The sequence below is a fragment of the Lepidochelys kempii genome, chromosome 8 (genome assembly GCF_965140265.1).
Source record: "Lepidochelys kempii isolate rLepKem1 chromosome 8, rLepKem1.hap2, whole genome shotgun sequence".
Lineage (NCBI taxonomy): Eukaryota > Metazoa > Chordata > Testudines > Cheloniidae > Lepidochelys > Lepidochelys kempii.
In genome coordinates, this window is record NC_133263.1 from 46,350,213 (window position 1) to 46,373,578 (window position 23,366).

The window sequence follows — 23,366 nt, forward strand, 5'->3', positions numbered from 1 at the left end:
TTTATTTAGAGAATATTTTATTAGTTTCTGTAATCAAACCCATGTAAATAAGACCTTACATATTTAATACAGTATTACCCCTGTACAAATGGAAAAAAAATTAAGTTGAACATTTCTAGACCAATATGGCTGTTAATTTCTGTACAATGCCAACTCACAGTACAAGTGGGATACTTTTTTCCAAAGTTGACATCACAGCTAAAGTTTCCAAAAATTCAAATTATATATATATTTATATAAAAAGATAACCAATAGCAATTCACTAGGCATCAATAGCAGCAACAGCCTTTCCAGCTTCTGCAGTCATCTGAACAAAATTATACACATTAGACTTTCAGCATACTTCCTTCCAGAAAGTAAAAAAACAAAAAATCCCAGAAAAAAACAGCAAATTCTGTTATTGATGTGGTACCTGGTGCCTTTTATTAGCTTCTCAATCATTGTCTGGGAAAAAAACATTATTAAAAACAGCTCTGGTATAGCACAGTCACTACTACATATCATAAGCAGGTACAGGATATCTTACATTCACAGAAGTATCATACAGTACTGTCCTACAGCTATAATAGAGGATACAATTAAAAAGGCATTATTTGACTTGATTCTACTTTCCAGCACACAGTGGGCAAGGAGGTGCGATGCAGCTCTGACCTAACAATGCACCTTTTTAAGATAAGGTTCTCTTTACTCTGATAAAGTTTCTCTTTAATCTAGCAGCACAGTTCTAAGTGCTCATTGCTCTACACAGACAAAAGCTGGAAACTGGTTAAAGACTACTGGCTTCATATACGGATAGCCAAACAGAGGTGAACAGAACTCATTTGACTATTAATGCAATTAGGCTTTTAAATCCAAGGGGTGAATGTCTGAGGCGGTGTGGGTATAGAGAGTAGCCTGTGTGCCAAGCGACACTTTACTGTCGTGATCTAAGTACATCATCATATCAAACAAAAGCAACAGCAGTCAAACACTGCCTTTTCAGGGAAATTTGACACAATGTTGATGTCACTAATTGTGTTCTATTACTTTAGATGCCATGTGGTGAAGGATAAACTACTCTATGTGACTTGCCAATTATATTAATTCCCATTTTTTTATTGCGAAACAGCAGCCTCTCAAGTCACTAAAAAAAATAAAAATAAACACACCTTACTCTGTCCAGCACTGTCTTCAGACTGCATGATCGGAGAGAGACAGCTTATAAAAGATGAAATAGCAGCTGAAGAACAGCAGAGCATGAATAAAAGTGTTCACCCTCCCAGTTCTTCAGCCATCTTCTCCCCTGCTGTGCTATTTCCCATTATGTATCTGGATGGCATATAGATGTGTATGTCAATATACGCACATACACTCCACCAAAAGCAGACTTCATGCTATATTAGAGAAGCTGCAAGCCCAAAGAGACAGAGCGTTATTGGACTTGCAGCTGTTTATGTCTGTCAATGCCAGTAGCGTCTATCTTCCTTTATACTGTTTGGCGCCATGAAGGGATAGAAGACTACTGTTTTGCCCTTTGGGCTACAGGTTCACGCTGTTGCCCCCCACCCCCTCAGCATCATAGAAACACAGCCTTTAAGATTTTGTTTCTTCTGTCTTGATTGCCTGAGGTTTGATTGGTCCAGTTCTAACAGGTTTTGTGGTGACAGCAGGTGCAGGGGCAGGCTTTTCCTCCACTTTGTCCTGGCAGACCCCCGAGGAGTCCGTCATTGCCTCAGCAGGTTTGCTTCCACTTTCGTCCACTTTTTGAGCTTTGCCTCCTATTGGTTTGCTCGGTTGTTGCTGCTCAGAGAAAAACCTGTGTGTGGACTGAAGAACCTCTGCTCTCTGCTTCGCCTTAAAGAAGGGAAAACACACATTTACTGATAGAACGTTAAGCTAAAGGTATTTATTTCTTGTAGGAGTTACATTTTAAAAAGTTTCATAACCAATCAGATCGATCACGATCTCCCCAAAGGGCAACATCTTGCTGCTTTTAGTTTCTTCCCCAGGCACCCCTGGGCTTGAAAATGCTTCTCAATATAAAAATTAAGTGTAGTGTTATGCCCAATCTTCCCTTGCCCTTCCTGCAGCTATTTCTAAACACCTTTCCCATCTGGGTACACTTGGAAACATTTTGCTGACCTAGATCCCACTAACTCTAAGTCCAAGATCTATTTTTAGGGAATGTTTAGAAACTGTGAAAACTGCAAAAAAAAATCTTCAATTATAAATAAGTGTTAGACATCATAACAACATGCAAGCCCTTAATGTAAGGGCTCCTAGTACACCCCCCTACCCTTCCAGCCTTGTTTGATGCTGGGGACTTTGACATTGTCACCTACTTGCTCTAGCACTGTTGTGACTCTGTCAGTACTAACAAGGGTTGTACAAGTGCAGACCAGCTGCCAGCTTTTTGCCATTGCATCCTCTAGACTTGTTCTGAGCACGGTTATGTGATCGTGGCAAAAACATTGGCAACTGGCCTACACCAACCATCCCACTGTCACTAGAGCAACAGTGGGAGAATTTCAGAAAGTCTACAGTGCCAATATAGCCACAATATCCTGATTCAAATTCTCCCCACACCCCTCACAATACACAGAAGCTGCTGCCTAGGTTGAGTTAATGACTGTTTCTCTCAGGCTATATACACACTACAGCTTAAGTCAGTATAAGCTATGTCGCTCCGGGGTATGAACAAGCCACCATCCTGAGCGACATTAAATTACCATCTTACTGTGGACAGCAGGGGAGCTTCTTCCAACTGACACAGCTACCGCCGCTCGCGTGGGCTGGAGCAATTAAGTCGGTGCGAGAGTTCTCTGCCATTGGCTTAGAGAGTCTGCACTAACAGCGCTACGGCGATAGACTCAGTTACCGCCATTTTCCCAGGCTTGCAAGGTATGTAATTTAAGCCACTTGGTTACATGGTGCAAACTGCAACTTTACCCTTGCTCCTTTCTCTGTAAGGAATAGTACTATGCCGACTAATGGCATGATTATATAACCCTTCGTCACACTGAGCAGCACTCATACAAAAGCCCACTAAAGTCAAGGGACTGCTCATGGAAGTGCCACTCAACTCCAGTAGGAGTTGCACTCCTCAGGCCCTCTGCAAGCAAGTCCACTGTACAACAGAAAAGTAATATGCTATCAAGAATGCTATGCATTTATAAGCAGGACACCAAAGCACTTGGAACATGAATTAAGCCTCAATACTCCCGTGGATAGGTATTCTATCGATTTTCCCTCGGTGTAAGAATTGGAAAACAATCTGAGAATCCCAGCCCCCAGTCTACTCTACTGTAATGACTAACCAACTTTTCATGCAATTAATACAACAAACATTAATATTTATTAGTGATGGACCAACAGACTGTGGAAATAGTTGCATTTTAAACGAAGCAGCATGCGGACTTAAAAACTCCTCTGTGCAGATTTGTCTGTTAGCTAAATCAGGATGTCTGAATGCTTTAATCACAAGTGACAAGGAATGAATGTGAAATAATTTAAAGAATGCATATGGGGAGGTACAGAAAACAAGACTATGTAAGATTTATGCTTGCTGTCTTTTGAGGGCAAACTCAGATGTGACTGGCCTAATTAAGGATCAAATTTTATAGATAGATTAAGAACTAATCAATTACGGATAACATTAAGTCTAATTTGTTAGAAGTTTGGAGTAGCTGTATCCCTAACAAGTAATTATTTACAAACTAAAAATATCTACAATTTAAGTGAAGGGCAGTGAAAGTAACATCTCCCCAAATGCCTAATTTTTTTTTGAAAAGCTTGTTACATTATTTCTACACCCAGACACTGAAAGTGGCAACACAACTGAAGAAGAGTTCCTTTCGACGAAGCGCTATCCACATTGGTAACCGATTCTGCAGAATACAGGCAGATGTGTAAAGTGTATTATAATCTTACGGTGTCCCCACACAGACTCCCTGTGCCATTGCATCTGCTTCAGGAAATAATATCTTGCCTCATCATGAAGGGTCCCAAAGTGCTTTACAAGTTTTTGTGTGTATATATATATATATATATATATAATATGTATGATTCACATAATCTACTACTGAAATGCAGCCACCTCTTGGGTGGAATATGCCAGCTGTTTAAACAGTTTATAACAGGAACTGAGAAACAGTATATCCAGTTAAAACTACAGGTAAAATATATTTTGGCCACATCACCAAAACTGGAAGTTGGCCAGTACACTAGGGGCTCATCTGGCTACATCCCCCTGCCCAAAAAAGGGTTTAAGAGACCTTGGGTTTTACATCTCATTCAAAAGATGCAGTCTCCTGAAGCCTAAACTTCAGATTTCCCTCAAGAATGATAATGGTTTTATGGAGCCACTGGTCACAAAACCACCTGAGAATGGAAGCCTGCTGCCAATCACTATAGTTGCAATTCTTAAAAAAAAAAAAAAAGGTGGGGGGGGGGGTGGCGGCTAGTTTTAGGTTTTAGTCTGTACTAAGACATTAAAGGCCTGGATAAAGCAGTTAAGGGTCCAGAGGCTTCTTAAGACATGGTTCATAGACACATTCTTGCCCTATGAGCTGTCAAGACTGAACTGGTGTTAACAGCACCGCTGTTCAAAATACTAACCTTTACGTCTTGTTCAGCCTTCATCGTAGCCTGGGCCTGATTGCCTCTGACTCCAGATAGTGATACACAAGGACCTCTGGCCACATGCTGTAAACGAGGGTGGCTCATAAGGCCTGTGGTCAGCTGAGGTGGCATCTGACTAGCCAGTGCCATTGGCGGCCTCTGAACAGGCGCTGGGAAGGTGTTAGTATGTGGGGCTCTTACCAATGGAGGGATCAGGTTAGGCTGAGAGAGGATCTAAGTGGGGGAAAAACAACAACAACAAAAAACATTTAGCCATTAGAAAACTGCCAACCAGATCATATGTTGGCTTTTCCTTAGAGGGGGAAAAACATGCCTGCTCTGCCATTAAACTAATGCCAAGAAAGTAGGGGGATTTTTTTTCTCTGTTAAAACAGGCCATGCTTGGACTCCAGGAAAAACAGAACCCCCAAGATGATGCTGTTGTGCTTAAAGTTGCACTCACAACTCAAAATTCTACTAAAAAAAGGGGAAAAATACCCCCCCCCAAATTAAGACATGTTACAAACCCTAGCAAGGCAGCACCTAAGGACAGCACTAGTGAGAAAGAGTTCTCCCTGCATCTGGCAGCATTTAGTGAACCCTTCAATCAAAAAAACCCAGACACGCAGATCCTTAAGTCAAACACTGAAACCAAACAGACGAATCCCAAAGAGTACTTATCCACAGCATATATCATTTTCTCTCTAGTGGCTCAATGATATCCAGTTATAATCTGGAACAGTTACCTTTTTTAGGTGTTCACTGGAATATTTGAAAAAAACCCATACTTTGGATCACTTCAGAACTGCATCTCAGACAAACGACTAGGAATCTGCTGAAGTTTTTAGAATCTTAAATATGCACTGGGACCCTTCGGAGATACGGAGTCCCCCAATCCCCCTCTAGTAGGGTGTATAGAAATGAGGTTATCTGGAGCTGTGTGGGGAAGCCTGCAAGGCACCTACCTGTACTAGAACTACTCAATCTAGTGCTATTAAGTGCCTCACTTTCAGATGCGCAGATGTCCCTGAAAATTAAAATGCATGAAACACCAGAAAACCTGCATTAACTTGCAAGGCTGAAGACAAGTCTGCTTTAACTTGAATTCAGTTGCTTGATAAACAACATTCTTTATTAAATTGAGGGCTTATACTTTTAACCCATCAAAATAAAAACAGAGCCCACAGGTGAGTAGAGTTATAAAGTCACAGGATTAACTGAGGTGTAGAAAAGCAAGTTTGCTTTCAGGAAGCCATCAGTTTCCCACCTGGGGAGCGAATTGTGCAGGAAATGGCTGTGTCATTCTCACAGCAGCAGCTGCTGACTGAAACTGCTTCTGGTAGACAATGCTGTTCATTTTATTGGACTGGTTGTTAGGACTTGCAGAAGCGGCCCTTGAAAAGAAACCAACACCAATTAGAATCAAGACATTGCTATCACCACAAGGATGCTTTTGTAATTAGCACTTCCAAGCTGAAATCTGAGCTCAAAGGAAAACTACCATCAGATACCCCCTAGCAACTACCATTAGGATCCTCAAGGCAAATGAAGCCAGAACGGTAGCAAGTTAACATGGCAACCCCAAGGGGAAACAGTTGAGAGTCAGAATTACTGAACAAAATGAGCAACAGAACACAGAAGGAAAGTAAGTGTTTTGGTCAAAGACTTTACCTGGTGCCCCCACCATAAACGATCTCAGACTCAGTAAGCAAGACTGTTTGCTGTGTATGTCTAGGCCCCCTTGTTTGCTGTGTGGGGCCAGGCTCCCCCCCCCCTTTTTTTTTGCCCATTCCACTCCTTTTGTATTGTCTGATTCAGATCCTAAGCTTTTCAGCACCAGGACCTGTGACATGCACCAAGCACACATGCAGGACAGTTGATGCTCCCTAATTGTTTCCATTCTGACCCCCTCTCTTGCTCATAGATTTCTTTTGTTTTCAGGCTGAAGTTTTCCAGGTGTAGGATGCATTTTTTTAGTTTTTGTGAGAAGAAAAACCATGTCCCTCCATTACAATTTTTTTCTGTAACGTTTCGAACAGCGAAGCCAAAACAGATGAAGTCTGAAAGTTGATTTTTTGAGAGTGCAACAGCCTTCACTGAGGAGTAGTGCATGGTCTCGATCATGAGGAAATGGGGTTTGATTTGCTTTAAATATCATGTATTAAACATGCGCAATATATTTTTGTTAAGATTACTACATGAGCACTGATGCAGTGCGTGTGCGCGCGCACAGCTAAACTAAGTCACCCGAATTGTTATTAGTTTAAGTCAATTTATTCCTACAATTTTCAACCTGAACAAGTTTAAATTATTACGACTCGGTGGCTCTCTGGAATCTTCCAGCTCATCTGCCCCAACTGCACGCTGGCCCAATGAAGATGAGTAGGCCCGAGGCCCTTCATCAATATACCTCGGGATCTGCTAAGGTGTGCAGGAGAAGGGATCTCTGTAGCAGACCATAAAGTGCATGGGACAGGCATTTCAGTAATTCCTCAAATATTTCCTGATTGCTGATTTTACACATTAACTGCCTTTTCTTTTGCTCTTTTTAATATTTTCTCCCTCCTCACCCCATCAAAATCTTCTTGCAATGAAAAATTGGAATTTCCATTCAAAATCTGTATTAAACACTGAAGTAGTACACGTCAAGGGATATTGTCAACTCGAACAGTCCATTTTCTAACTACAGAAGGTACAAAATTTTCAGTCCAATTACCATAGTGGAAAGAAGCTACTCAGATTTAGATGGTTTAATTTGCATATCTGAGAACACTGCGTAGCTAGTATTTTCTCCTTTGTATAAAACAACCAGTTTCTATCTTGCTGAAAAGACCTTAAGCGAAGCAGGGAACTGAAAATCTGTTGAGAATCTCTCCCCTCTATCAGAAGGTTTCAGGAAATAATATTAAAAAACCGGTCGAACAGAAACTGGAATTATTCAATAAAAATCAGAAATGTCAAAATTAAAGTTGCACTTTAAGCCTTCATCACTGAATGCTTTTAATTTAGTAGGCACATGCTCAAACACAGTACTACACACATTTCCCCCTAGAATCTTAGGATACACATGAACTATTAAATCAATAATTGTGTAAGTATAAGACAAAAAGATTACTAACATGATGCTGAACATTAGACTCCTAAACTTCTAGGAAAAAATTATGGTAGTACTGTATTTAATACAATATAATTGAAGACCATCTTAAATGCACACATACAGGGGGAAGAACAAGTGTGTGCATACGCACTTAGCTTTGCCATTTCCCAATTCAGTACGTAACTATGCAATAATATACATACATTTCTAGCCTTGATGCAGTCAAAACTCCCAAGCCTCTCAATGGGAGTTTTGTCTGCTTCAGAACTGCAGGGTCTGTCAGATGAGTAAGGATAGACAATTACAAAGATACAGGCAATGAATCAGTACTGTAATCACAATTTTTTTTATTTCTGAATAAAAACAAATTACCTTATGTGTTATACAAAAAAAGAAAGCAGAAATGCTCTTCGCACAAAACCCTAAAACATTCCCAGACAACTGATTCTGTACATAAGAATCTTAACACAATTATTGTCATCTAATAGAACATTAAGCTTCAGTGACTGAAACCAAACAGGGATTTTGGAAGCGAAGAAGAGACTATATATAAGGTTAATTACCTGCCCACTAAATTTCAGCTATCTTGATGTCAACAAGCAATGTACCAACATGTGTTGATGCATTCAGAACCTGTATAGCCACAATATTAAACAACAAAAAAACCTAGAAATGATTTGAGACTATTTAAAAAAAATCCAAGTAGTTAGATATTAAGGGTACATTGAGACTAAGTGGGCCCCATTCAGAACCAGACTTCTGCCCTTACAGGCCATACATTCAGCAAAGATCTAGGTACTAGCACATGCCTGCGTTAACACTAGTAACATTAGATTATGTGAATGCTTGGGACTAAGATATACTTATTTCAAGGACACAATCAGAACATGTCAATACAAAAATGCTTTGAGGATGTTCACCAATTGACATAACATTCGGGATCCACCTGAGCTCTTACGTTGTATTCAGGGGGAAAACCACAGTCAAGTCAAATGGATCAGCTCACAGAAATATAACCTCCTGTTAAAATAAAGCTCACAAAACACTAAGGGCTGATACAGGTGAGATGTCCACATTGTGCAAAAGTGAATTTGAATTACAATTCATTTGTAGTCTTCATAGGCAATGTATGTTTACATTCCTCTGAAATCTTCAGAACGTTCTAGCTCTATGTCTGCATTGTGGGTTTTTAAAAACTTTTTAGTGCCTGCAAGTCATTGCCACCTCAGTTTCTGAAAATACACTCTTCTCCTTAACTCCACATGAAGTCAGTCCGGGTTACAATACAATCTATTTCAGGCCCCAGTAACTGGGGAAAACAACAAACCCTTTCCAGAACCAAAACCTCTTCCTCTCCTGGAAGTGTAATGGAGAGGTAGAATCTGAAGTCATTACAATCTTCATCCCCTGTATGTTGAAGGAGCCAAAAATCCTACTGGTTTTTATGAATCTCCAAATTTTCACATACCGGAAGATTAGTATGAAATAAAGAGGATCCTCTCCTTTCGCTACTTTTGAAATCTCTGGCCTGATGCAATACCAATTAGTGTAGGATTTCTTAAATTCAATTGTTCAGATGGCCAATAAAAACTCCTACAAAGTACTTCAGATTTTTCACTAACTCCTAGTAGCCATAGAGGATTACAGTATGTCTGGTTTTCTAGCCTTTTCTACTCTATTAAAGGCTTTTCCCTCAGGTAGCATTGTGAGCCGTCTCAAAAAGTTGTGTGCCAGCAACATACATCTCAATGTTACTAAATTTTCCTGCAAAATCTGCTACACTTTTTCATATATCAGCCAAATAAACCTGCAAGCCAGTCTATATACTAATTTCAGAGTTTAAGAACAGTTTGTAAATCCTGCACTGAAGCATAAGACTCCATCAGAGTTGCTGTCACTAGGTTTACTTTCTAAGGCATGGGGTTTTAAGAAAGGCTTTAGTTTATGCCCTAGGTAATGACTACAATCTTCAGTGCAGGTAAGACTTCTACCCTTAAACAGAATAACTTCTAAAACCTATCACAGTGCCATCCCAAAGTCTTTTCACCACTACGCTCCCTGGAATCACTTCTAAAAACTGTTCAGTTATATTTCAATTTCATTCACAAATTAAAAAAAATAAACTTCATGTTTCGGGGTAGTACCCTTCTGGCATAACCGTTAGCAGACCTGATGACATACTGTAATGCTGCTTCTGCTGTGCTAAGCTAGTTGATTGTTTAAGCGTTATCATTTTGAAGTATTCATAGCCTTCCCCCTCATCCCCATTAACATTCATCTCTTTCAAAGAATTGATTGCTCATGCATGAGCAAACAGCTAGTTACAATACTTAATACAGAACTGATTTTATATGAAATTCTGGGCTTAAAAAGGCTCATTTACCGGAAAGGACTGGAGGTTGGAGTGGTGCTTCTACCAGTAACTGGTGGAGTTCCTGGTTTAACATCAATGCCGCTTCCAAAGGCCTTAAGATCCATTTCTGACATCTGGAGAAAAATTATTAACAGCAGTTTAGCCCACATGCATCACTTGTGGTTTAACCCAAATGCATCACTTATAAGGACAACCACAAATGACCCATTCTATTAAGGCTGCTATTACAATGGAAAAAAACTAGCTTGCAAAACTATCTACTTGCAACCTAAGAACATCGAAGCACATGGCTGTCCTTCCCTGCATGCAATTACTCCACATGACAGGGAAAGAGGTTACTCACTCTGTGCAGTAACTGTAGTTTGAGATGTGTCTCCCTATCAAAGCTCCAACTTTAGGTAAGCATGTGCCCTATGCGTCTTCAATTAGAGATTTTCATTAGCAGTGTCCAATCAGCCTGTGCACACGCTACTGACTTCCTCAAGCCCCATGCTGAGGCTAGATCAGGCTGTATGGGTGAACCGCCTTCAGTTCCTTCTCCATTGCTGAGTCTCAAAAGGAGACTTTGAAGAAGGAAAGGAGGATGGGTAATGGAGCACCCAGAGGGGGACACATCTCAAAAACTAACAGGTTTCAGAGTAGCAGCCGTGTTAGTCTGTATTCGCAAAAAGAAAAGGAGTAGTTGTGGCACCTTAGAGATTAACAAACTTATTTGAGCATAAGCTTTCGTGAGCTACATAACAGTTACTGCACAGAGTGAGTAACCTCTAAGTACTGTCCCTATGAGTGCTCAACTTCAGATGGAGCAGTAGCCCCATCAGGTGGTGGGAGCTTCAGAGTCAAGTCAATTACAGAGGAAAGAAATGCATTGCCAACTGCTGCATCAGATCTGGAGGCATCGATTAAGGCAGAGCGTCTGGAGAAGGTATGTGCCGAAGACCATGTAGCAGCTCTGCAGACTTTAGCGACTGGGACATTTTTAAGTAGATGTAGATTGTCATCTTGTTGAGTTAGCTGACACCCCAATAGGAGGTTGAGATGTTGACAGCAGTGTAACAAGTTGTATGTACCCAGAAATCCATTTTGAAAGCCTTTGGGTAGAAAGAGCAGAGCATTTTAATCTGTTTGCAAACTAAACCAACCGTTAATGGAGTTACTAAATGGTTTAGTCCAAGGGTGGCCAACCTGGGCCTGAGAAGGAGCCAGAATTTACGGACGTACATTGCCAAAGAGCCACAGTAATAAGTCAGCAGCCCCCATCAGCTCCCCTACCCCACTCCCAGCTCCTCCCACCCACTGGCAGCCCCACCGATCACCAGCACCTCTTCCTCCCTCCCTACACCTCCCGATCAGGAGCCTGGGGGCGGGGAGGAGCAAGGGCACTGTAGGCTCAGGGGAAGGGTCAGGAATGGGTGGAGTGGGGGCAGAGCCAGAGGCTGAGCAGCGAGCACCCCTGGCACACTGGAAAGTTGGCACCTGTAGCTCCAGCCCCAGAATCTGTGCCTATACAAGGAGCCACATATTAAACTTCAGAAGAGCCGCATGTGGCTCCAGAACCACAGCTTGGCCACCCCTGGTTTAGTCCTACATACATAGAAGGATAACGCTCTTCTGACATCTAGAGTATGGAGCAGTCTCCACAATGGACTTGAGGTTTCTGAAAGAACACTGTCAGGTAAATGATCTGATTCAGATGAAACTCAGAAGACACTTTAGGAAGGAACCTGGAATGCAGATGTAAGGAAACCTCATCCTTGTAGAAAACTGTGAAAGGAGGATTTGCCATTAAGGCCCCATCTCTCTGACTCTGCGGGCCGAGGTAATAGCAACCAGGAAGCCTGTTTTCATAGAGAAATTTGATAAGGAGCAGGTTGCCATCAGTTAGAGGGAGAATTTAAGACTTAAGAACCAAATTAAAGTTTCCAAACAGGAGTATGGACTTTCACTGGTGGAAAGAGATTTCCCAGGCCTTCCATGAACCTTGCAGGTGTTGGCTGAGCAAACAGGCAGAACCCCTCAATAGTGGTATGAAAGGCTGTTAAAAGCTGCCAGAAAAATCTTGAGAGAACTAAGTTACAGCCCTGTTTTCTTTAGATGGAGCAGGTACTCTAGAAAAAGAGGAGTGGGGCAGAATGTGGGACTATCTCCTGGAGTTCACACCAGTGACTAAATAGTCTCCACTTGTGAAGGCAAGTATTTTTGGTAGTATCTTTCCTACTATTTAATATGTGCGGTACCTCTGCAAAACAGAACAGCTCTAGCCCTATGAACCATCAAGGAGCCACGCCTTGAAGTGAAGAATGCTCAGATTGGGATGCAACAGTCCTGAGAAAGGAGCTGAGGTGTGATTGGGAGATTTGTCATCATACAGTGAGCTAGATGAAACAGGTAAGTAAACCATGCTTGCCTTGACCACATCAGGGCTTAGAATGACTCCGATCCTCTCCTGTTTGATTTTGTTAACCATTCTGAGGATCAAACGCATCCCTCAGAGGCTTGGGACCTAAACTCCCCCTTGAATAAAACAGGTGGCATTTTCTTTTTGTAGCTGTTGTTAAAACATCCACTTCTGGAAATCCCCAAATCTGAAAAATGTCAACCAGGTTCTGGAGGTTCAGCTCCCACTCATAGTCTTGGCGGATGCTCTCAGCAGGTATTTTTCTCCTTGATGTTTTGTCTGCATGGAAGATACATTGCTGGGATTCCTCTGTGATGTTTTATGTACCCAGTTCCAATACCTTATTGCTTCGGGACCGAAGGAAAGATCTTGTTCCTCCCTGCCAAATGATTTAGAACATGCAGGCCATGTTGTCCATCATAACCCTGATAGATCTGTGCCTGATGAGAGGCAGAAAATGAAGGCACGTACTCTGACTGCTTTGAGCTCCAGTAAGTTGATATGAAGGATGGTTTCTTGGGTGACCATTTGCCCTGTATTGTGAGAGCACCACGTGTGCCCCAGTGTTCCCTCTAATTTTTCCCACCCACATGCAGAATGAATTTTATGTGCACCAATAGGAAGGTGATGTGTCACACATCACCTTCGTATTGGTGCACATAACAAAATTCATGTGGTGGGGGTGGGGCTGGGGGTTCAGAGTGTGGGAGAGGACTCTGGGCTGGGGCAGAGGGCTTCGGGATGCAGGAGAGTGCTCCAGGGCTATGGCGGGGGGGGGTGGGGTGGGGTGGGGGGGGAGGGAGAGGGGGACGGATGGACGACTCCTCCCCAGCTCTCTCTCCCTGCAGCAGCATGGGAGCTCTGGGGCTGCAGAATAGGCAGCCCTCCCACAGCTGGTCCAGGCTGGGAGAGGGTTAGCCCAGGCCACGCTGCCCCGGCTGTGCCTGGGTCAGGCCACAACAGCTGTGCCTAGGCCCAATCTGGCCACACCACCCTGGCAGGCCTGGGCACCCCGGCTGGTCCAGGCCGCAGGCTGAGTTGGAGGAGGGGTGCCCCGGCAGCAGCAGGTCTCTGGGTAGGTTCCCTGAGCAAATGCGCATCCACGCAGCTTACAGGGAACTTAGATGTGCCCCCATCCTAACAGAGATATATCCATGGTTATGGTTACTGCTGGTGTCCACTGAAGAAAAGAAATCCCTGCCCCTACCATTTCAATGAATGTTCCACCAGTCTGGGGAATGAGTCACCTGCTGGGGAACTGACACCTTTTTGTCCAGGCTGTGTGTGTTTGGCGGGTAAGCTGATCTGAGCCACCCCGGCAACAGCAAAGCTGTAATCTCGCATGTTCTGTCACAAAGGTGCAAACTGCCATGTGAACAGGGAATTGAAGACAGTTTCAAAATGAAGTCTGGGGGCTCCCTGCAATAACTCTGAAAAGGTCTGATAATGTCACAAATCTGTCCATGGGAAGGAAGGCTCTGGCTGCTAAAGAATCCAAGGATGCTCCTATAAATTGTAGGTTCTGAACAGGAGCTGGTGTACAGTTTTCCACATTCAACTGCAGACCCAAGTCTAAGAACAGGGAAAGCATTTCGCTGTGGCAGATGACACCTCTTGGTACGACTAACCCTTGAGCAGTCAGTCATCAAAGTAGGGGAGCACGATTGCCTGACTATGCAGGTCGACAGCCATCACCGATAGAACTTTTGAAAACCTTCAGAGCCGAACAAGAACACCTGATACCGAAAACGATCCTCACCTACCACAAAATGCAGGAACCTTCTGTAGGATGAGCGTATTGGTCAAGGGCCAAAAACCAACCCCCTGAATTTAGAGAAGGAATTATAGCTGCCAGAGAATCACCATCCTGAACTTCTGAGGCTTCACGAGTTGGTTTAGGAATCTTAGATCTAGGATTGGTCTCCACCCTCCATTTTAATTTGGTACAAGTAAATAGCTCAGTAGAAGCCTCTCCTCCATGTTGACCGGGGACAAGTTCTATTGCTCCTGAACAAAGAAGGGAGCTTATTTCCTGTCTGAACAGCAACTCATGAGAGGAGTCCATAAAGAGGGATGGAGAAGTGGAATGAGGAGGCTGGAGGTAAGTAAAATGGATGGTGTGGCATGAGGATATTTCCATCACCCATTTGTCCAAGGCGATATACTCCCATGCTGGTTGGAAATGGGAGAATTGGTCTCCAAATGGATGGAGGTGAGCAAAACATCGTAGTTGGCAAGTGAACGGAAGTGGGGGCTTCAACCGTTAACCATCCCGTCAAAACAGCCACTTTGATGATGAAGACTTCTCCGTAGACACATCGGTTTTGTTAGAAGGTCTCTTTCTTTGGAAGCTGTCTCTCTCTAAGAGTTGGTCACTGAAACCTGGAGAATCGCATCAGACCATGTCTTTGAACCGTTCCTGATCTACTAAACTTCCTTTGGTTTGCAAGTGTAGACACCTAATGAGTGTAACGTGGCCCCACAATCCTTAAGGGTACACAATGACACATTGGTATTTTCCGCAAACAAACTGAGTCCATCAAATGGAAAGTTCTTTATCATATTCTGGACTTCTCTGGGGAAGCCAGATAGCTGTAAACCAGGAAGCCCTAATCATCACCATTGCCATAAAGATACAGTGGGCTGTGCTATCTGCAGCATCCAGAGCTGCCTAAAGAGATGTTCAGGCTAGTAACTGTCCCTCAGCCACTGTGGCCTGAAACTGGTCCCTTTGGTCCAGTGGAAGTGTTCAATAACCAATGCAAACTGTTTATATATTATGTAGTTGTATTTTGCCATCAGCACATGGTAATTTACAATACACATCTGTAGGGCTGCCAATTAATAGGATTTTCTCTCAAGCAGGTCTAGGTGTTTCTGGTCTCAATCGTATGGGGTGGACTTATGACGATGTTGCTTGCCCAGTTCATTAATTGCATCAACCACAGCGAGTTCTTATTTTCCCACCCTCCACCTAACTCTGAGTCCTTAATGGACATGTAATTTTTTTTGAAAAATCGGTCCTCTTACACATTGCCACTTCTGTAGCCGGGGTTTGCCAAATGGTTTTCACAGGTTCCAGGAGAGCCTTGTTGATAGGAAGGACAATTCTGGATGGTGTCGCAGACGACAGAGTATACAACGTCTGGTGTTGGTATTATCAGTAGAGATTCTGTTACCCGCCTAGCGAGATCAAAGTCATCTGCCATAGATGAAGCAGGAGGCACTGCAGCTTCAACTGGACAAGATGACAAAATGGTAGCTTTAGGAGTGGCTTCTTCATCTGCCCTAGTTTCTTGGGCTTCAAATGTTTTCTCCTGTTGCTGGGGAGGAGAAGCTTGAGCCTCCCTACCATCCCAATAGGAGAGGGTTGGAGCCCCAGAGAACTACCTGCAAGAAGCTGCCCAGGGATCCCAATCTGGCCACTGAGGACCACAAGCAGGAGGGAGTGGCATCCAGGGTTGCTCTCATCAGGAGTGGTGAGGTCCTTGAGTATCATCCCTCACCTCTGAGAAAGGGGGTATTGGAGGAACTCTCTGCCTCCACGGTACCGAGCCTCAAGGACATCATCTCTGAGGATGTGGACCTAGTCAGGCAACAAGGTCTTTTTGAGGGGGGTTCCTTGGGAGGCGAATTAGAGCTCCTCTTCTTAGAATGTTCATAGGAGGACTGAGAATCTCCCTTTTCTGGGAGACTGCTGTGCATAGGTCAAAGGGGCCACTGAGGAACAACGTACGGGGGGGTGATCTGGCTCTGAAGCAGGGCAAAGGGAATGCTCCATCAGCAGCAGTCAGCCTGGTTTCTTGGTTCTTCCAAGCCTTAGATCTGAGGGCTAAACAAAAGTTACACTTCTGAGGGAAGTGCAATTCTCCCAGGCAGCAAAGGCACTTTGAGTATCCATTGTTGATTGGAATAGCCTCTCCACATGAGAGGCAAAGTTTAAACCCCAGTGACCTGGGGCATGCCCTGCACAGAGAGGATTCCCCAGAGGAAAAGAATTTTTTTTAAAAACACAAACTACCACTACAAACTAAAAACTAGCTAGCTAAATTGGGAAAAACAAGCACAGAAAAAGCGGACGCAAATACCATGCAGACACGCTAAGGTCCATCTCAGACTGAAGGGGGTGAGAAGAAACTGAGGATGGTTTGCTTATACAGCCTGAGACAGCCCTGGTGTGGGGCACGAGGATATCAAAGGCGCATGAGTGGGCTGAATGGACACTGCTAATGAAAATCCCCCATCGAAGGCATGTGGGGTACACAGGCACCTGAAAGCGGAGCACCCATAAGGACACTATTCAAAGAACAATTGCTTATTTGAAGTTACCGCACAGGATTTCCAACTCCAGTCTTCAGCTTCCTGTGTGTAGGAAAAGGATTCCTGACCTAGCTTAAGTTTTTGGCCTTCAGAATCTTAGTTGAGCATGACCTTTTCCCACCTCTACTCAGGTACCGTGCAGACCAACAGCCAGTATCCTAAGCATCTATACTCTAGTCAGAATTGTTCAAAAATGAAGACATCAAATAAGCCATTGATGGAAATAAACCAGAAAAGAATGTACACGACCACATCTAAAAGGGTAAAGAAAACAGAGAAGCAATATGTCACCTCAACAGCACAATCCCCAGACTTAGAGTGGAACAATGGATAAATGTGAATCTTGTGTGATATCTTCAAAACAGCAGAATTACAAAGACAGTCTCTAAAAGGAAATTATTATCAGCACTTTATTCCCATGGCTGGGAACTGAACAGTTTGAGGGAAGTATTGGAATAAAGCCAGACAATCGCTACACGCAGTACGCGAAGAAAAGCCCCGTCAATGTCTAACAGCAGGGCTAGAACGAGTTATTTTTGTATGCACAAATGTGAGGCACAAAACAAAAATAATAAATCTGTAATAGCTATTTCCAATACACCTGTTGCCATGGTACCCAACAAGCAGGGGATGCTGTCAGTGCCTCTTTAAAAAAAAATTAAGGTTTCAAAAACTGACCAACTCTAAAAAAAAAAAAAAAGACAGTTGCCTTCTCCATAACTGGTGTTCTTCGAGATGTGTTGCTCATGTCCATTCCACATTAGGTGTGCGTGCTCACGTGCACTGGTGCCAGAAGTTTTCCCCCTAGCAGTACCCGTAGGGGTGCGCCCCTAGTGACCCCTGGAGTGGTGCCTCTATGACGCGGTATAAGGGGTACTGTGTACCCCCCCCACCCTCAGTTTCTTCTTGCCAGACAACTCCGACAGAGGGGAAGGAGGACGGGATGTGGAATGGACATGAGCAACATATCTCGAAGAACACAGTTACAGAAAAGGTAACTGTCTTTTCTTCTTCGACTGATTGCTCATGCGCATTCCACAATAGGTGATTCCAAGCTATATCTACTGGAGGTGGATAGGAGTTCACAGTCTCTCGGGACGGAGTACAGCCCTGCCGAACTTGGCGTCTTCCCTGGTTTGAGAGACCATCGCGTAATGCGAAGTGAATGTGTGAACGGAAGACCACGTGGCAGCCCTGCAAATGTCCTGAATGGGGACATGGGCTAAAAAGGCAGCCGACGAGGCTTGCGCCCTAGTCGAGCGTGCCCTCACAATCGACAGCGGGGCGATTCCCGCTAGGTCGTAACAAGTACGGATACATGAGGTGATCCAGTTGGAGAGCCACTGAGTGGAGATCGGCTGACACCTCGTCCTTTCGGCTGAGGCAATGAACAGCTGCAAAGACTTCCTGAACGGCTTAGTCCATTCCAGATAAAAGCCAGAGCCTGTCTCACATCCAGCATGTGGGGGTGGCACTCCTCACTGGACGCATGGGGCTTGAGACAGAGGACCGGCAGGAAGATGTCCTGACCCATGTGGTAGGTGGAGACCACCTTGGGGAGGAGCAAAGGATGTGGTCAGAGCTGGAACTTATCCTTATGGAACACCGTGTATGGGGACTCAGAGGTCAAGGCCCTGAGTTTCGAGACCCGTCTAGCTGACATGATCGCCACCAGGAAGGCTACCTTCCAGGAGAGGTGCAACCAGGAGCATGTAGCTAGCGGCTCAAAAGGGGATCCGTCAACTGGGCCAGCACCAAGTTCAGGTCCCACTGTGGGACTGGGGGCCTAACGTACGGGAAGAGACTATCCAATCCCTTAAGAAATTGGCCAGTCATAACAAGGGAGAATACCGTGTGCCCCTGCACCGGCAGGTGGAAGGCCGATATGGCTGCCAGGTGCACCTTGTCGGACAGGGCACTAGGCCTTGGGCTTTAAGGTGAAGGAGGTAGTCTAAAATGAGTTGGATTGGAGCAGCCACGGGTGAAATGCCCTGCTCAGCTGCCCACTGGGAAAACCGAGACCACTTCGCCAAGTAGGCCTGATGCGTGGAGGGCTGCTTGCTTTCAAGAGGACGCGCTGAACCCCTTCTGAGCACGTCCTTCCCTCCTGGACTAACCACTGAGCAGCCATGCTGTGAGGTGGAGTGCCGCTAGGTTGGGATGGAGGAGGCGGCCCTGGGAGAGCAGGTCCAGGTGGGATGGCAATGGCCACGGCGGGGTGACTGCCAGGCTCATGAGGGTCCTGTATCAATGCTGCCTGGGCCACGGCGTGGCAATCAGAAGGACCAGGGCCTTGTCCGTTTTTATCTTCTCCAAGACCTTGCCGATCAGTGGGATCGGGGGGAAGGCATAGAGAAGCTGGCCCAACCAGTATAGGAGGAAGGCATCAGAGATGGTGCCCACTCCCAACCCCCACTCTGGAGCAGAAATGGGGACACCGGCGGTTCTGCCAAGTCGTGAACAGGTCCACCTGGGGAGTTCTCCACTCTTGGAAAATCCTGTGCACCACCGTGGAGTGTAGTGACCACTCGTGCTGAGAGGAGAAATCTCGGCTCAGAGTTCCGCCCGTGAGTTCTGGGCGCCCGGTAAGTGGTGGGCCTGTAGGCAAATGTCGTGGGCTATACAGAAGTCCCACAGCCTGAGGGCTTCCTGGCACAGAGAAGACAAATGGGCCCCCGCCTTGCCTGCTGATGTAAAACATCAAGGCCATGTTGTCTGTGAGAACTCTGACCACTTTGCCCTTCGGATGAGAGTGGAAGGCCATGCACACCAGCCGGACTGCGCTGAGTTCCGGACTGCCCTGAGTTTATATGCAGGGCAAGATCCTGAGCGGACCACAGACCTTGGGTCTGAATGTTCCCCACATGGGCTCCCCAACCCAGGTACGATGGGTCCAGCTCCACCAAGGGGGGGGCCTGCGGGAAGGACCACCATCGTAGGGAGGCGATCACCGTCTTGGGCACAGTGAGGACTTTGTCCATCCTGTCTCTGGACTGGGAGAACACGGAGGCCAACCAGAGCTGGAGGGGCCACATCCTGAATCTGGTGTGGCGAACCACATATGTACATGCTGACATGTGACCCTGTCTATGAGCCCTCTCAGGGTCTCAAATCTGTCTGGTGGGAGGGAGGCCCTGGTCGATTCCATGTCCAGGACTGCCCCGATAAACTCTATGTGCTGCACCAGGACTAACGTGGACTTGGTGTCATTTACCAACAGGCCCAGGGTGGTGCACGTAGACAGGAGGAGCGCCATGTGATCCCACACCTGTGAACTGGAGCTGCCCTTGACCAGCCAGTCGTCCAGAGAGGCGAGATCTGAACCCCACGATGTCTGAGGTAGGCTGCCACCACAGACATGCACTTTGTGAATACCCTGGGAGCAATGGACAGGCCAAATGGGAGGACCGTAAATTGGTAGTGCTCCTGCCCAACTGTGAAATGGAGGAAACGCCTGCGTCCCTTGAATATACGAATGTGGAAATACGCATGCTGCAGATTGAGGGTGGCGTACCAGTCCCCGGCATCCAGGGGGGATGATGGAGGCCAAAGAGACTGCGAAACTTGAGCTTTACCATGTACTGGTTCAGGCCCCACAGGTCCAGGATGGGCGTGGGCTCCCCTTTGGCCTTTGGGATAAAGAAATAGTGGGAGTAGTACCCCTTGTGTTTGAACTCTGTTGGCACCACTTCTAAGCCAAGGAGCTGCCCCACCTCCTGCTCGAGCAGGGCCTTGTGAGTGGGGTACCCCAGGAGGGATGGGGATGGAGGGTGGTTGGGCGGGGTAGAGGTAAACTGAAGGGTGTAGCCCTGGGAGACGGTGTTGAGGACTCAATTGTCCGAAGTCAGCCGCAACCACTCTGGGAGAAAAAGCACACAAGCTGGGGAAGGGAAGCTTTACTGTGGGTGGATCTTTGGTATGAACTGGTAAATGGCCCCTGGGCGTCCTGTCAAAACTGACGCTTCCCCACCTGTTTACCATTGGAGGGCAGACCGGGACCGCCTCTGCGGGCATTTCTTATAGTCCTTTGACTTTTTATAAGGGGGCTCATATTTAGAGTGGATGGCCTGGGTGGGAGCCTGCTGAGGCTTAAACTTGGTCCTGGCTGGAGCTGGGATGTAGAGGCCAAGTATCTTAAACGTTGTGCGGGAATCTTTCAGGCCGTGCAATTTCATGTCTGTCTGTTCTGCAAACAGGGCCTTGCCATCGAATGGAAGGTCCTGCAAGAAGTTCTGTGCCTCACGGGACAGTCCAGACAGCAGAAGCAATGATGCCCTCCTCATGGACATCACGGAAGCCATAGACCTTGCACCCGTATCCGCGGCATCCGACGTTGCCTGCAGGGTTGCCCTGGCAGCCGCTGTGCCCTCCTCCACCAGAATTTTGAACTCCTTCTTGTCACGCTCCTGGAGAAAGTCCTCAAATTTGGGTAGAGCGCCCCACAAATTGAACTCATACTGACCCATGAGGGCCTGATGGTTCACCACCCTTAACTGGAAACTTGAGGACGAATAAACCTCTCCCCCAAGTAAGTCCAGCCTCCTTGAGTCTTATTTTTCAGAGTAGGGGCTGGTTGGCCCTGCCTCTCCCTGTGTTTGATCCACTCAACCACGAGGGAGTTGGGGGCAGGGTGGGTGTACAGGTATTCATGCCCCTTGGTGGGCACAAAGTACTTCCGTTCCACCCTTTTAGATACGGGGGGCAAGGAAGCTGAGGTTTGCCACAAAGCGTTTGAAATTTTTGCCACCCCTTCGTGGAGTGGGAGGGGCCACCCTGCCCAGTGCTGAGGCTGAGAGGACACTGAAGAGGGAGTGTGAGGGTTCCTCCACCTCCTCGGTCTGAAGTTTGAGGCTTGATGACACCTTTTTCAATAGTTCCTGGTGGGCTTTAGAGTCCTCCTGTGGAACAGGGGGAGGAGGGGCCGTAATTGCCTCATCAGGGAGGATGAGAATGCAGTACTCTGTGTGTCCACCGGTACCGGAGGTCTCACCACATGGTCACCCTCCGGGTGCGGAACCAAAGATGCATGCCCCATTGACTCCTTTCTGGGAGGCTGGGAAAGGGAGGCCGACTCTCTCTCCAAGGCTCCGGCCCCCAAGCGAGCCACCACCGGCTGCGTCTGAGGCCACAGGGCACACTGGTGCCACGGTGCCAGCCCAGGAGCCAGCGGCCACTGCACCTGCTGTGGAACCGGCGGAGCAGGCTGTTCAGCCTGACTAGCCTGTCCTATCAACTGATGACTACAAAGGGAGGCCGGGCTGGCATATGACCTGCCGCTGTGCCTGGACCAGGAGGAGTGGTGGAGTCGGGAACAGTGCCGACCACGAGACCATGATCCCGACATGGAGGAGTGTTTCCACTGGTAGCAGCTGCTCTGTGATTGGCTCCGGCAGGCAGATCCGTGATAGCGAAGTGCCGGTGGATCAAGGCCTGGGACTGCATGAGCAGTGCTGCAGCGGGGTCTTGGAGAGAGACAAAGAACAGGAACGGCACCGATGCCCATATCGCGATGGACTACGGTAGCCTCTCAGAGACTAGGACCTCCGGTGCCATCTCTCCCGGTCTCGACGAGGCCTGCTCCCCTTGCAAGGTCTATGGTCCCTCAAGGCGGAGCAATGCTTAGAACCAGTCAGTCATAACCCAGCCAGACAACCTGGTGGGGGTCAACAGGGACCAGCGAGGATTGTGCATGGGGTTGTTGCTGAGCGGTGAACGGTGTTGGGAACATTCCTTTGACTGTTAATGGTACCGACCAGGCGGTGATTGTGGAGATCCAAGTGGTGGCTTGCTCTGGACCGGGGAGACAACAGTGGCGGTGCCTCTGGTACCAGCAGAAACAATGTCCTGGGCCATCTGCAGGGCCTCCGGTGTGGAGGGCACCTGGACATCCAGGGAGGCCTGCGCCAAGTGGGCCGGGCTACTCCGCTCAACCTGAGTGGGAGGCCTGGAGGCCGACGGAGACCGAGAACTGCCCAATGTGGGTGCATTCATCCAGCCCATACTACTTTAACTTGCTGACAAGAATACTGTGGGAGACCGTGTCAAAAGCTTTGCTAAAGTCAAGAACCAATACATCCACTGCTTTCCCTTCATCCACAGAACCAGTAATCTCATCATAGAAGGTGATTAGATTAGTCAGGCATGACCTTCCCTTGGTGAATCCATGCTGACTGTTCCTGATCACTTTCCTCTCCTCAAAGTGCTTCAGGATTGATTCCTTGAGGACCTGCTCCATGATTTTTCCGGGGACTGAGGTGAAGCTGTCTGGCCTGTAGTTCCCAGGATCCTCGTCCTTCCCTTTTTAAAAGATGGGCACTACATTAGCCTTTTTCCAGTTGTCCGGGACTTCCCCCGATTGCCATGAGTTTTCTAAGATAATGACCAATGGCTCTGCAATCACAGCTGTCAACTCCTTTAGCACTCTCAGATGCAACGCATTCGGCCCCATGGATTTGTGCACGTTCAGCTTTTCTAAATAGTCCCTAACCACTTCTTTCTCCACAGAAGGCTGGCCGCCTACTCCCCATGCTGCGTTGCCCAGCGCAGCAGTCTGGGAGCTGACCTTGTTCGTGAAGACA

At 46.4% G+C, this 23,366-nt stretch overlaps 1 protein-coding gene across 15 annotated transcripts in view; it reads right to left on the reverse strand.

Annotated features, from left to right (window-relative positions):
• The window catches only part of PRRC2C (proline rich coiled-coil 2C), a 115,217-nt gene continuing 91,851 nt past the window's right edge, over positions 1–23,366 (reverse strand). For 11 of the 15 annotated variants that reach the window (XM_073356343.1, XM_073356348.1, XM_073356338.1 and 8 more), the window contains 4 exons: positions 10,080–10,183; positions 5,867–5,993; positions 4,597–4,833; positions 1–1,833 (listed from right to left, as the gene is read on the reverse strand). In XM_073356343.1, coding sequence (XP_073212444.1) covers positions 1,573–1,833; positions 4,597–4,833; positions 5,867–5,993; positions 10,080–10,183 — 729 coding nt within the window. In that variant the 3' untranslated portion in view covers positions 1–1,572. Of the gene's footprint in view, positions 1,834–4,596; positions 4,834–5,866; positions 5,994–10,079; positions 10,184–23,366 lie in introns of those variants that run through there. The other 4 variants (XM_073356347.1, XM_073356352.1, XM_073356350.1 and 1 more) reach the window with 2 other exon arrangements.